At 37.3% G+C, this 15,827-nt stretch overlaps 1 protein-coding gene across 3 annotated transcripts in view; it reads left to right on the top strand.

Annotated features, from left to right (window-relative positions):
* Positions 1 to 15,827, top strand: part of FBXL4 (F-box and leucine rich repeat protein 4) — a 71,068-nt gene that overhangs the window by 17,817 nt on the left and 37,424 nt on the right. For all 3 annotated transcript variants that reach the window (XM_081250529.1, XM_081250530.1, XM_081250531.1), the window contains exon 4: positions 10,420 to 10,762. In XM_081250529.1, coding sequence (XP_081106655.1) covers positions 10,420 to 10,762 — 343 coding nt within the window. The remainder of the gene's footprint in view (positions 1 to 10,419; positions 10,763 to 15,827) is intronic.

The following is a 15,827-nucleotide window of genomic DNA, read 5'->3' as shown; positions in this document are numbered from 1 at the left end:
TGCAAAGAGAGCTTCATTATTCTTTTCTACAGTTGCAAGTAATGCAGTGTATGTGTACCCCGACTTATTAACAACTCCCCTATTGATGGGTTCTTAGTTGTTTCGATACTTTTGCTATTATTAATATTAATGCAGTGAATAACCTTGCCATGAGTCATTTCGCATGTGTGCAAGTATATCTGTGGGATAAGTTGCCAGAAAGATTGCTGGGCCACGGGTCTATGTATTTGTAATTTTAATACGTAGTGCCAAGTTTCCCTCCAAAGAGGCTCTCCTATTTCTGTTCCCACCAGCAATGTATATGCATGCATGTTTTCCTGAAGCCTCACCTACAGAGTGTTTTAATAAATTGTAGCATTTTTGTCAATTTGTTAGGTGAAAAATGTTAGGGGAAAAATGTTATCCCATGTTAACTTTCATTTGAAATGCTTTTATCATCTCTGAGGTTGAATATCTTCTCATGTTTAAGAGCCATTTATATTTCCTTCTCCTTGAACTGTCTGTCATGTTATTTGTCCATTTTTCGAGTACTTATTGATCTTATCAGTTTTTAACCTTTATATTGCTTGATTCATTCATTAAATATTTGAGTGTCTACTATGTGCTAAAGCACTGTTCTGGGTATTGAGGATACATTAGTGAACAATGAACAAAATAGACAAAAATCTCTGCCCTTATGAGCTTATTCTAGCCCAAGGGCAGTCTGTGACACCTATTAAACTGTAGGAGCCCAGCTGCCTATGGAGAAGTGAGGGCGCAGATCATGTTGCACGTTTGCATCTAACACACTGCTTCCTGGAAGTCCCTGTCCCCTCAACTCCCAGGGAGCACCTCCCAGTCTACCAGGAAGCAAATGCAGAGTACAGCTCAACTCAAGCTGGAGACTGCTGGTATAATCTTTATGTGTTCTTATCAGAACGATTTTGATAATTCATTGTGAACAATATTATATTAATGGGTCAGTTTTTTTAAAAAACAGGAAACCAGCATCCTTTAATATACAGGCTTTTTTTCCTGAGGAGAAAAAAAAGTACTTTGAGTAGGATCCTTTCTTATGTGAGAATTGTTTCATTGGACTCTGTCGTTTTTTGCCTCTTTCCTACAAAGCTATCTAGTTTTTTTCTAAAAAAGATGAACCAATATGGAGATAAGATCTATGCAACATGTAATGTCTTTCCTCTGATCTAAAACTTAATGTCTGCATAACTGATTTTGAGTATGAATCATGCTCTTGGGTTCCTAGCTGAGAGCTGTAGTGCGTGATTGTGATCAAAGTGACAACTTTATTTATAGATGTATCTCTACTTTGCCTAACTGATTTTTAGGCTTATTCCACAGAAAATACCATTAACTTTTAAGAGAAAAAGAAGCTAACCAATATATATTATTGCAGAATAAAAAAGGGCCTTTTAAATTTTACTGATTATGAAATCAGTTTCAGTGTTTAAAAAAACTTGTTAGAAAATGCCAAAAAAGAAAATATATATAAAAAAACCCCACAGTTCTTCTGCCCAGATTCAGTAACTGTTAACGTTTTGGTGAATTTCTTTAGACAGTCAGAAACATTGATTGAACACCTTCTCTGCCCACTCACTGCCAGGAACAAAACAGAGCCAGACAGATGTGGGTCTTGTTCTTTGAGTTTTACAGGCCAGCCTGGAAGAGGGCCGTGAGATTGCAGGGTGCATGTGCTGGCAGAGGGGAACGCCTAACCTGTGGGGCTCCGAGAAGTCCTCCCAGAGGAAGTGACTTAACTGGGACCTGAGGGTTGAGTGAAGCTTTAGTTTGGGCAGGAAAGGTGGAGAGAGAATACCACGTGCAAAGGTGAAACCATGAGGTGAGATCTTGGTGTTCTAAGAAGTGAGAAAAGCCCCAGAGTGGAGAGAACAAGCTGTTGAAGGGCCACAAGCTTTGGGATTTCATAGAGCTCTTGGATCCAGTTTCCCAGAAGCAGACTTGAGAGGACTGTTCCTCTACCAAAGATTTGTTAAGGAAGTGCTCCTGAAGAAACTGGTAAGGAGTGGGGAAGATAAGGGAGTGGGGAAAGCACTGTAGGGAAGGGAAGAAGTCAGGCAAGGATGCAAAGTCCTGTGAAATCCCAGTCAGCCTGGAGGCACAGTTGCCCGGGAGCTGGGCTCTGATGCTCCTGCCTGTCTGTCTTGGGCTGTGAGCTGGGGGAGTGGGAAGCGGGGATGGAAATCTTCCAGGCACATGCCACTGTCAGGATGAAGAGGAGGCTCTGGGAGCCTATGTAGTTCTCTGTAGAAGGCTGCAGGTGGGAGCCCTTAGGAGCAAGCCCGCACATCTGGGACATGGGCACCAGACCTACCAGGAGATCTAAGCAGAGCACAGGTAGAGAAAGTCAACTCCAGTAAACTGGTAAACATAATGGTATTGATAATAAAAGTTAGAGAACTGATATACGGTTGTCAGATTATTTACTTTGCTACCAACATCATTTTTCATCACTATTATTTCATAAAAGAAACCCCAGTTTATACTGAGAAATTAGCATGCTCAGAATCTCGAATAAAGAGCGGTTGGCAACTTACATGTATATGTGTGCATATCTTTATATATACCAATGTATTCTTTATTTTTCACATTTAATCATGGAAAGCTCTATCACACACTGTGGTTTAGGAACCACTGAACTGGACTGCCTGTTACTTTAATTAATTGCATACGGTTTTATTTCTCCCTTAGGAGTTAGCAAATAAGAGAGTGTGTTGGAGTAGCTCAGGAATTTATGGGAAATGAACTTGTCCCAGAACATTTAAAATTTAAAAGCAATCTTTCTCCATTTTGTCTGATTGCATTTCTTTGTTCAGTGAGTGAGGTAGGAAAGTTACAGGTAGTTCTGTAAGATCTCAAAGTCTTCTGACTTCGGGCCTAGTGCTCTACTGAGAGAAAAGCAAAAAGGTAGTATAGAGTGTCCTGGTTCTGAGTATAAGATCTTAAGAGATGCTTGTGTAAGAGTCAGAAAAAAGGCTAGTGCAGGGAAAAGAGACAGGGAAAGAGGAGGAAGAGAATGACAAATTGAGGTCATATTAAGGAAGCTGGAATAAAGCTATTTGGGGATAAAATTTAATGGTATGGATTTTTTTTTTTGAGTGTTGAAAGCATTTTCACTACAGAATATTGAAGTTAAGAAAGCAGGGAGAAAGAAAGTGGCCGTCACAGAAAGAATTTGTTGCCAAAGGAAGTTGCTTAAGCAATGATTTCACGAATTGGTCATAGTCTGGTCCCCTTGACTTTGTGAGTCAAGAAGCATGATTTTGTCATTTAAGTCAGAAATGATCAGACCCTTTATTGGTTAGTTCTTTTTTAAAGCAGATGCCACTTTGTTAGTTACAATTAGAGACAGGCTGGGAAGCAGGGAGTGAGTAGGTGTACCTATTAGAGTACTTTAATTTTATTCTAGTTTGTTTTCCTATTCTATCCCTTCACTTTCAGCAGGTAAAATGGAACAGTGTTGGCAAGAGAGCTTTCTTTTTGCTGGTTACTAGATGTGCTTACTAACCAGGGGGAATTTTGGTTATAAGGAAGCTCTGCATCCATGTGTCTGGCTTCCAACCTGAATATGTTAGAAAACTTGCTTTCTCCGGTTTCCATTGATGAACATCTCTCTTCCTCTCTTGTCTACCTGCTGCTTCCTGGGAGCCCTAGAGAGATGTTCTCAGTGAGTAACAACAGGTCAACAGTTACAGAGACGGAGTGCTTTGTGTCCAAGCACTGGACATATAGTAGGCATTCAGTGCAATCAACAGAAGGAGAAATAAGTGGGCTGGTAAAGAGAATGCTGGTTACCAACCCAGAATTAAGGGCTCCAAGTGCAGACAAAGCGCAGCCTGATAGGGATTCCATGCTGAATTTTGCACATGATGCTGTAGATTTAAAATACTTACAAAGGGCATTAGTGTTTGTCAGATTTGTCCAGTAGATGAATACAGTGTGTGGGCATATATAGTCAGCACATAAATGTGCAGACTACAAAGGCCATGACTTAAAGCAGTTTAATCTCATCAACACTGTTCTGGGTCTAGAGGATTAAGAGTCAGGGCTATCTCATGGAAAATTGTGTGTGTGTGTGTGTGTACACACATGCATGCACACGTGCATTTGCTTGTATTTGCTTATTTTCACTGACTAGTTTTTTAAATTCTGGCATTAATTTTCTAGAATAAAAAGAGATTGGCATAGGAAATATAGCCATTATTTTATAATAAATTTAAGTGGAATATAATCTGTAAAAATATTGAATCACTATGTTGCACACCTGAAACTATTATAATATTGTAAATCAATCATACTATAATTTAAAAAAAATATTGACATATTCTCTTGTTGGGTAACGTAGATATCTTTCTCTTTCTAACTTTAAAATAATATATTCTAGTTCTATTAGAATTTTCAACAAAAACACCTAAATATAGATACCCCCAGATCAATTTGTATTGGTCTCAGAGTTAGTATTAATTTAATTCAACTGGCCACAGACCTGTAAAATAATTTTTCCATCTTTTTACCACTTTTCTTTATTACTTCTTAGGCTATCAAGAAAAATCAAAATAAAATATAAATAAGCTAATGATACTTGAATTTTTTATGTTTAGATGTTAAAAAATATTTCTAATAACTGATAAGGTTTGATATTTTTCAACTTTAAGTATGCTGTCATATTTAAACTTATGATATATGTAACTAAATATATAATGTTTATGCTATATAAAGTCAGAAGCAAAAATGGTGCTAACATAGCATTAAACATTTAAACATGCTAGAAATGTTAAGGAGGTCATTTTAAAGCATCATCTTAACCTTGTCCATTCTGCAAGGTAGAGAGAGAGAGAGGACTTTAGTAGATTAATACATTATTACAGTAGAATATTTCTGCTCTAATCAGTACTTGGCAAGGGACCTGGCAGAGGTGATTTCTATATTACATTTTCAGTGTTTCTGTTAAGGCTCATAAAAACTTCTAATTGAAGTTAAACAATAAAATAGGCTGGTTTAGTCCACATGTGTTGTGAACCAGTACAGGCAGTTATTTCACAGGGTCCTGAGTGGTCCTTGTTTCTTGGACATGAGACATTCCTCCAGCATCATCTCATGTCATTTTCCAGCAGCAACAAAAGGATGAGTAAAACCACAGTTTGAATTTTCTAATACCTTCCACCATTTACCCCAGGATTCTTGGAAATGTACTGTCCAAGATTAGGAATGCGTTTTTCCATGAACATGGTTTTAAATGTTTCATACTTCTGTTCTTGTATGGCTAGCTCTATTTAACTGTGTGGATTTTCAGTAGAGTGTTCAAATCAATTCCATTGTTAGAAACCCTAAAGATTTTTGCATTTAGGCTTTAGGGGCACTTCTTAGGTCTAGGCTGGCATTCCAAATATGCTTTTCTGCCTTGTCACAGAAAGTGAGAAGATGCCCAGCTAGCTTTCCTTTCCTTCTTAAATCTGCCACAACCTGCTCTGTTCCTTAGAACTCTTCCCCTGCCTCCCAAGATTGGATGTAGAGAGGGACCAGTCTCTCCATTCCTACTTTCTGGTTGTCTCTGAATACAAATACTCACAGGTTCTTTATATGTTTGATGGGTTTTATTCCTAGTTTTCAGGAGAGAAGTAGCAAATCTAACAAATACGGGATGATTATAAGGGTTCTGTTAACTGCAAAAGTCCTACTGTTATGGTTAGTGCTATGTTTACTGGAATCCCATTGAGTTTCTGACTTTTGCTTTTATTCCTAAAGGTAGAAATTAACCAGACTTCCCTTCTCCTGAGAGTGGTGCTATATGCCTTTCTTGCCCCCATCTTGGCCTAAAGACCATTATGGTACTTGTATGTCGATGACTTCTATAGTCTCAGCTCAGATTTCTCCCCTGAGTTTCATACTCTTTTGTCTATTTCAGTTCCCTAAATGCCTTGCTGTAATCAGTTTTTACCTGGATCTCAATAGGCCATTGGCTTATCAAGAAAAAGAGGGAGAGGACTGAAATCAGTAAAATTAGAAATGAAAATGAAGAAGTTACAATGGACACTGCAGAAATAAAAAGCATCATAAGAGACAGTAGTTGTATGCCAATCAAATGGACAACCTGGAAGAAATGGACAAATTCTTAGAAAGGTATAACCTTCCAAGATGAACCAGGAAGAAATAGAAAATATGAACAGACCAATCACAAGTAATGAAATTGAAACTGTGATTAAAAATATTACAACAAACAAAAGATCAGGACCAGATGGCTTCACAGGCTAATTCTATCAAACATTTAGAGAAGAGCTAACACCCATCCTTCTCAAAGTCTTCCAAAAAATTGCAGAGGAAGGAACACTCCCAAACTCACTCTATGAGGCCACCGTCACCCTCATAGCAGAACCAGGCAAAGATGCTACAAAAAAAGAAAATTACAGACCAATATCACTGATGAATATAGATGGAAAAATCCTCAACAAATACTAGCAAAGAGAATCCAACAACACGTTAAAAGGATCATACACCATGATCAAGTGGGATTTATCACAGGGATGCAAGGATTCTTCAATATACGCAAATCAGTCAGTGTGATACACAATATTAACAAATTGAAGAATAAAAAACATATCATCTCAATAGATGCAGAAAAAGCTTTTGACAAAATTCAATACCCATTTATGATAAAAACTCTACAGAAAGTGGGCACAGAGGGAACCTACCTCAACATAATAAAGGCCATATATGACAAACCCACAGTAAACATCATTCTCAATAGTGAAAAACTGAAAGCTTTCCTCTAAGATCAGGAACAAGACAAGGATGTCCACTCTCGCCACTGTTATTAAACATAGTTTGGGAAGTCCTAGCCACGGCAGTCAGAAGAAAAAGAAGTCATAGGAATACAAATTGGAAAAGAAGAAGTAAAACTGTCACTGTTTGCAGATAACATGATACTATACACAGATAATCCTAAAGATGCTACCAGAAAACTACTAGAGCTAATCAATGAATTTGGTAAAGTAGCAGGATACAAAATTAATGCACAGAAATCTCTTGCATTCCTATACACTAACAACGAAAGATCAGAAAGACAAATTAAGGAAACAATCCCATTCACCATTGCAATGAAAAGAATAAAATACCTAGGAATAAACCTACCTATGGAGGTAGAAGACCTGTACTCAGAAAACTATAAGGCACTGATGAAAGAAATCAAAGATGACACAAACAGATGGAGAGATACACCTTGTTCTTGAATTGGAAGAATCAGTATTGTGAAAATGACTATACTACCCAAAGCAATCTACAGATTCAGTGCGATCCCTATCAAATTACCAATGGCATTTTTCACAGAACTAGAACAAAAAATCTTAAAATTTGTGTGGAGACACAGAAGACGCTGAATAGCCAAAGCAGTCTTGAGGGAAAAAAATGGAGCTGGAGGAATCAGACTCCCTGACTTCAGATTACACTACAAAGCTACAGTAATCAAGACAATATGGTACTGGCACAAAAACAGAAATATACATCAATGGAACAGGATAGAAAGCCCAGAGATAAACCCACACAGCTATGGTCAACTAATCTATGACAAAGGAAGCAAGGATATACAATGGAGAAAAGACAGCCTCTTCAGTAAGTGGTTCTGGGAAAACTGGACAGCTACATGTAAAAGAATGAAATTAGAACGCTCCCTAACACCATACAAAAAATAAACTCAAAATGGATTAAAGACCTGAATGTAAGACTGGACACTATAAAACTCTTAGAGGAAAGCATAGGAAGAACACTCTTTGACATAAATCACAGCAAGATCTTTTTTGATCCACTTCCTAGAGTAATGGAAATAAAAACAAAAATAAACAAATGGGACCTAATGAAACTTAAAACCTTCTGCAAAGCAAAGGAAACTACAAACAAGACGAAAAGACAACCCTCAGAATGGGAGAAAATATTTGCAAAGGAATCAACAGACAAAGGATTAATCTCCAAAACATATAAACAGCTCACGCAGCTCAATATTAAAAAAACAAACAACCCAATCCAAAAATGGGCAGAAGACCTAAATAGACTTTTCTCCAAAGAAGACATACATATGGCCAAGAAGCATATGAAAAGCTACTCAACATCATTAATTATTGGAGAAATGCAAGTCAAAACTACAATGAGGTATCACCTCACACTGGTTAGTATGGGCATCATCAGAAAATCTTCAAACAGCAAATGCTGGAGAGGGTGTGGAGAAAAGGGAACCCTCTTGCACTGTTGGTGGGAATGTAAGTTGATACAGCCACTGTGGCGAACAGTATGAAGGTTCCTTAAAAAACTAAAAACAGAATTACCATAATCCCACTACTGGGTATATACCCAGAGAAAACCATAATTCAAAAAGACCCATGCACCCCAATGTTCATTGCAGCACTGTTTACAATAGCCAGGTCCTGGAAGCAACCTAAATGCCCATTGACAGATGAACGGATAAAGAAGATGTGGTACATATATACAACGGAATATTACTCAGCCATAAAAAGGAACGAAATCGGGTCATTTGTAGAGACGTGGATGGACCTAGAGACTGTCATACAGAGTGAAGTTAGAAAGAGAAAAACAAATGTATATTAACGCATGTATGTGGAATCTAGGAAAATGGTACAGGTGAACCGGTTTGCAAGGCAGAAATAGAAACACAGCTGTAGAGCACAAACATACGGACACCAAGGGGGAGAAGCAGGGGCGGGGAAGGGGGTGGTGGTGGAGGGATGAATTGGGTGATTGGGATTGACATATATACACTAATATGTATAAAGTAGATAACTAATAACCTGCTGTATAAAAAAAATAAAATTCATTAAATGTAAATAGGCCATTGGGGCAAGGAAATGAACTGACAATATATTGGAGGGGAAAAAATTTGATATGATTAATAAGCATATGAAACATTTTAAGTGTTATTAGTAGTCAGTGAATTATAAATTATGTCACAGAGACCTGGGTCACTGTGAAATTAGAGATTATTTTTAAAAATAAAGAGTGCTTTCAGTGGTCATTCTTACATACTGTTGGCATAAGCTTCTTTGAAAGCAGTTTGTAGTATGTATTGGGAGACTTAAAAATGTTCTTAATCTTTGACATAAAATCTTTATGTAAAAGTTCTGCTAGCTAAAGTAAATAAATAGAAATAGAAGTATTTATTGAAGTATTTTTGTCTATGTTTTTAATTTTCTGTTATATTAGAAAACAATATTAGAGAAATGGTTATTTATGCCATATGTTGGAGAATATTATGTATCTAACGATGCTATGTTACAAAGAATCTTTAAATAATTTTGGAAAATAATTTTTTAAGAAGACCTATATAAAGACATGGAATATGAGTTAGGCCTTGAAGAAAAGATGGGCAGATAATTGTAGGTTAGGCATTTCATTGGGAGGGGAAGACAACATGAGCAAACACCTTCGTGTGGAAATAAGTTTATTATCTGGAAAGTAATGATTAACCTGGCTGTAAAGTAGAAGTTCATTTTGAAGGAATAGGAGAAAATGTTATTCACCTGTTACGTGTTAGCTACTTGCTAGGTACGGAGGATACAAGGATGACTAAAAGATGACAATAATGCAAACTTAGGAGAAGGGCGCATATGAGACAATTTCATGAAAACTCTGATAAAATGTAATGACTGGATAAAAGAAAATCAAAGAAAATGATAGTTTTGGGACCTCCCTGGTGGTCCAGTGGTTAAGACTCCGCACGCTTCCAGCGCAGGGGACGCGGGTTTCATGAAAACTCTGATAAAATGTAATGACTGGATAAAAGAAAATCAAAGAAAATGATAGTTTTGGGACTTCCCTGGTGGTCCAGTGGTTAAGACTCCGCACGCTTCCAGCGCAGGGGACGCAGGTTTGATCCCTGGTGGGGGGATCTAAGATTCCACATGCTGTGTGCTGTGGCCAAAGAAAAATATAATGAAAGTTTTGAATTTGTATGGCACCAGTAACAGAAACAGAGAAGGAGACCTTGGTGAGGCAAGGTGAGAAGTTAAGTTTCCACCGTTGGTTTAGGGCATGCACACAGGAGTGCTTTCTACTGTGTGCTTTAATACTTCGTGTTTACTTTATCTGTAAAACTGAATGTTGTTCATGTACCTCTGACTACCTATTCCAGTTTTTAACTTACCAACATGAAATCTGCCAAAAAGGACCTTCTAAGGAGTTGTAAAAATAATTTAAGTAGTAAAAATATTTTAAGTAATAAGGTCTATGGCATTTAGGTTTAAAATTTTTTTCATGTCCTGGAAACAATTCTTGGTTTGATCCTATCCACCTTGTTTAATGCTTTTGCTTCACACTGTAACGTATTGGGCTGGGCCCCTAACATTAAGGTAACAGTAAATCTCATTCTAAACTGTATTATAGGGAAGTTTCTTTCTTTGGCAGATGGGAGATTCTTTGGTCAGAGAAACCTACGAAGGTGAATGCTTCCCAGGCTCGCCAGTTTAAACCTTGTATTAAGCAGATAAATTTTCCCACAAATCTTATACGGCTGGAAGTAAATAGTTCTCTTCTGGATTATTACACTGAATTAGATGCAGTTGTATTACATGGTACAAAGGACAAGCCAGTGCTTTCTCTCAAGACTTCACTTATTGATATGAATGATCTAGAAGATGACTATGAAGAAAAGAATGGATGTGGAATGGACAATCTGAACAAAAAGTTTAGCAGTATTGCCCTCAGGGAAGGGACAAGTAATGGATATTTTGATAAACTACCTTATGAGGTAAGCCAAAGATATTCAGTAGCAATATTGGACATACTATCATTTAAAAATGTTTAGATGTTAATGTTTATTTTGCTAGATGTCAGAGAAATCGGAGCATTAGCAAGGTATACATAATCTGATGTATTGTGTATTTTGATTTTGGAAAGACTAGACAAAATTGTGTTCAGTAACCTCACCACCTTTGTTTTGGATTGACTTTAGTGATTCTGGATAAACTATTAAATATATGTTATTTTATCACTGATTAACAATGACCAAAATACATAAAGCAATGATAAATTACACTCCACTTTAATTCATAATTACACAGTGTTAATATGGGCAATATGTGCTTAACTTGATACCGGTTATATTAAAGATGATTTGCTATGAAAAATAAGAGTATTAATAAGACTGTGAGAGAAATGCTTATTCTGTTTAATAGTGTGCAGTTTCTCCAAGTGTCATATACTCTTCTATACTAACTCTATTCTATATTCTAACTAGCTATGACTTTTGGTCTAGGCAGGTATAGAGTGCCCTTTACCTAAAGTCTTGTTTTCAGTGTGTCACTACAGGGACGTTTCCAGGGTATATTTAGCACTCCTGGCTCCCAGGCATCAAATGCCGTGAGCACACCCCCTGGGGTGGGAGTAGGGCCAGGCATTCCTTCCCCTGCTGAGAAGAGCTGTGTGTGGTTAAAAATAATATAATCAGATCTTTTAAAGAAAATTTTATAAACTTAAACTTTCACCAGTTCAACTATCCCCCTTCCACACTGGTGGGTATTTCAGGTTTCATTGTAATAATACAAGTAGCTTAACTTGCATGGAACAATAAGGTAGCCTCTTGAGTGCCTAACAGGAACTATAATGCCTGGTCAACATTTCACAGTTCAAATGCTATGGTACATCCTGTGAAGTAGCTAAAGTTGCCACATAAAGATGAATTTAAGGATCCAAGGAAATTCAGTCAGTAAGCCATAGAACCAGGATCCAACCCAGGCCTTCTAGGTCAAGTCTTGTGTTATGGAAGGAAGCTTCATAGGTGGACAAGACACCCTGGCCCTTAGAGGGAGGAGGGAGGAAAGACGGAGGAGCAGCTGAGCTGGGCGAGAGGAGCGTGGGATGTTGACAGTGTTGTTCCCTGGGGCTTCAAGGAGGGTCTGTCCTGGCAGCAGTGGCAGCAGCTCATCTGGAGGAAGCTCACTTCCTTGATTCTTACCCATTTCCCCAAACTACAGTATAGAGATTTAAATTCAACAAATGTACTTTAAAGAGTGTGTTGAATTTTATCCAGACCTGGTAAAATGCTTAACATATCACATTCAAATGAATAACGGGAACTTCAGGCAAAGGGAAGAGAGTGTCCAAAGGTGAGAAGAAGTGAAACTGTGTGACCTGTCTGGGAACTCCAGTATTTCACTGTGGCTGGAATAGGATTTGATAGCAGAAGCTGCAAGAGATGAACTTGGACACAGGCTCAGGGCTGCCTCGGTGCATCACTCCAGAGGCCACCTTCCACACAGATGACAGTGATTGGGACATCCTAGTCCTGGCAGTGCACAGGCCACCCTGCCACGTTGTAGAGGGCTCTGTGGGCTTTACCGAGAGGTTTGCATTTTCTCTCTTCAGCCAGTGGTCCTCAGGCTGCTGTGTCTCTCCTGTACGCAGCAGAATCAGTTGAGGGGAGTCATAGAGACCTTAGATTTTATAAATCATTTACTTTTGATAAAAAATTAGAACAAATCCAAGATGATACCTATAATAATTTCACACTCACTTTCTTGTGTTCTCTGAATTCTTCATATGCTTTTTTTAGTGGGAGAGAAAGATGTGGAATAATAGCTAGCATTCCAGAAATTATCCATAATATGCAGGCATTTTTGCACATGCTTTGGCCCACAGTTAGAATGATTGCCCAGGTGTTTGGCCTCATGTAAAGTTTGTTTTTCGTATGTGTCATGGTATGAAGAAGATTGTGAACCTTTTCTGTAGTCAGTAGGGAAACATTGAAAGTTTTATTTACTTTAAAAGAAGAATAACAAAATCAGATTTCCTTCTCAGATTATTCTGTTGGTAAATGAAGAATAGACCAAAAGGAGGCCAAGGTGGGAAGCAGGGATACCAGTCGGGGAGCTACTGCAGAAGTTTAGGCAAGAAGTTATGAAGCTCTGGGTACTGGAAGGTTGGGAAAGGAGGTAAGCCGGAGGAGTATTCTAGAGATGCAGAAGGTAGAAATCAAAGTAACTATTGAATGTGGACATGAAGCAGAACATCACAAGGCCTTTCAGGCTTCTGGTTGAAATGACCTGGTGGATGGGTAGGCCATTAATCATAAACCAGTGGGTGAAGGTGGAAGGGTGCATTGACTTGGAGGTGCCTGTGATTCATCAAAGCCAACTTCTCTGATTGAGAAGTTGACAGTAGGCAGTTGCTATGTGAGTTGGAAACGCAGGAGGCAGGTCTGAGTTTACATTTGTGTGAGTCTTCTCAGAAGAGGAGAGGGCTACCATGGTAGATGAAACTGACCAGGAAAACTCTGAGGGTGTGAATAAAGGGCCAAGAAAAGAATTCTGGGATTGCTAACATCTAAGAGTCCAGTAGAGGAAGGAAGACAAGTCAGAAAAGGCACTTGGGCCAAGGATGAGATTGTCTTAAAATCAACGATAGGATGCTAAAGAGGTATAGAGAACATAAAATGGGTGTGGTCGGCCACACCACTGCAGAGAGCTCAGTGACAAGTGCCCACTGGCTTTGGTCATCGGGAGATCTCTGATAATCCTTTACCATTATCAGTTCAATGGAACTATGGCCGTAGGATGAGAGATGAGAAAAACCTTACCATATCTGGTTAAGGCATCAAGGAGCAGGGGAGAAGCAGAGACAAAAAGTGTCTGCTCTCTGAGCATAAACAGAAAAATATTTCTGTTAATATACACCAATCATGGGCAAGACTGTCCACCAATAGTGAATAATACTTGGCATCCTAACACTCCACCCCTTCATGTCACACTCAATAACGCATATCAAAATGAGGAAGAGTATGAAATTATTATAGATACTATTTGCTCTAATTTATCTTTTAAGAGGAGAAAAGGCGAGTGGCAGAAGATGTAGCAGGGTGGGAAGGTTTCTGTTTGTGATGCAAGCTGGGAGAGATTTCAGTATGCTTTTATGCTGTAGGGAAGGAGCCAATAAAGAGTAAAAGCTTCCAGTACATGCAAAGGGTTTAATCAATGCAACAAAATCACATAGACGAAACTGAGAGATAGAATCAGTCGTCCTGAAGGACATTAATTAGCCATGATGAAAGCAGTACAATGCATAAAGAGTTGATGCTGCAAAACACTGAATGATCTCACAGTGAGTAAAAAGAGAAACTCTTTTTTTAAAAGTTGCCCAAATTATATAATCCAAGTTATTTAAAGGAAAAAAAAAACCCACATTTAAATATGTCAAGTGACATAATGTTTCCTTAGTTGAAGATAATTGTGTTATGAGTAGAGTGGGTTTTGAGGGCAGATCAGCTGTGGTTTGAGACATACAACATCTTACTTTCAGCATGGTGTCAAATGGTTCTTTAGGCTAGGATACCCCCATATAAAAACATCTTTTGACAGACACTAGATACTAGATGAGTAATAATTAATGGGTATTATCTTGTGGCCCTAAAACCTGTTATCTTTTGCTTAATCAGAATCCAAAAGTGCTTTTTCACATGCCAATGTCATGGTCTCAATAACTTCATTATTCTTTTTCTACTTTGAAATTTACTTAAAATATAATATTAAGGATCAGAAAATGTTTTCACACAATATACATCTTTTAATATTGGTGACTTTGGAATGATGCCAGCAATTGCTGGGAGTTATTTAAATTATAAATCATCTGGAAAAAACTAAATTATTTATCCTCTGATACATGGATATATTTAACTTTTAATGCCTCTTTTCACTAACTGCTTAAAAGTTTTACTGAAATAGCTTTTAATATTGTAGTTAAAACAACCAAGTTTTAATTCATTCTACAAATATTTAAGGTCCTACGGTTGCCAAGCCCAGATGGCTCATAGGTTCTTTCAGACATTTAAGAAGTGATCAAATCTTGTATTATTTAAACTCTTTCATAGCATAAAGAAAAAGGAAAGTTTTTAACTTCTTAGTGAAGCTGTTATAGTACTCTAGCACATAAAAATAAAATTACAGACCAATTTTACTTCTGCAAACAAAATATAGTGAATAGAATTATTTTAAAATATAATACAAAAAGTCATTCAGGATGTACTCCTGGAATTCAAGGGTGTTTAGGTATTAGAGAATCTATATGATAATAGTACAGTGCTATAAAATAATATCATAGTCAAAGGAGAAAAATCCTACGATCGTCTCAGTAGATGTGCAAAATTGTTTGACAAATGGAAGCTGGATAGATATCCGAATTTTTATCAGTGTCTGTTAAAAAGTAAACACCTTATTAAGCTATCTACGAATTGTCTGCTACCAAATATTAGTAACCAAAAGCTAACATCATATTTAATTATCAAACACTAGAAATGCATGGTTCAATATGGTAGCCACTAGCCACATGTGCTGTTGAGCACTTTATGTCTAATCTGAATTGAGATGAGCTGAAAGTGTAAAATACACACAGGATTTCAAAGACTTAATATGACAAAAAAAGATTTAGTATCTCAGTAATAATTTTTATGTTGAACACATGTTGAGATAATCATTTTAATATATCTCATCAAATAAAATATATTAAAATTAATATCACCTATTTCTTTTGAATTTATTTTATTTTTTAACTTCATTGAGGAATAATTGACAAATATAATTGTATATATTTAAAGTGTACAACATGATTTGATATACATTGTGTAGTGATTACCAAGATCAAGATAATTGACACATACATCACCTCACATTGTTAACTCTTTCGTGTGACTGTGTGTAGTGAGAATGCATAAGATTTACTCTCAGCAACTTTCAAGTATACAGCACTGTATCATTAACTAAACTCTTTTGACTTCTAAAAAATTGTAATTACTAAAAATTTTTTAATTACATATGTGCCTCACA

The sequence above is a fragment of the Mesoplodon bidens genome (assembly GCF_964165515.1).
Source record: "Mesoplodon bidens genome assembly, chromosome: 12".
NCBI classification, from domain to species: Eukaryota; Metazoa; Chordata; class Mammalia; order Artiodactyla; family Ziphiidae; genus Mesoplodon; species Mesoplodon bidens.
Note: the sequence above shows the minus strand (reverse complement) of the source record. Positions and strands in the feature narration are given on the sequence as shown.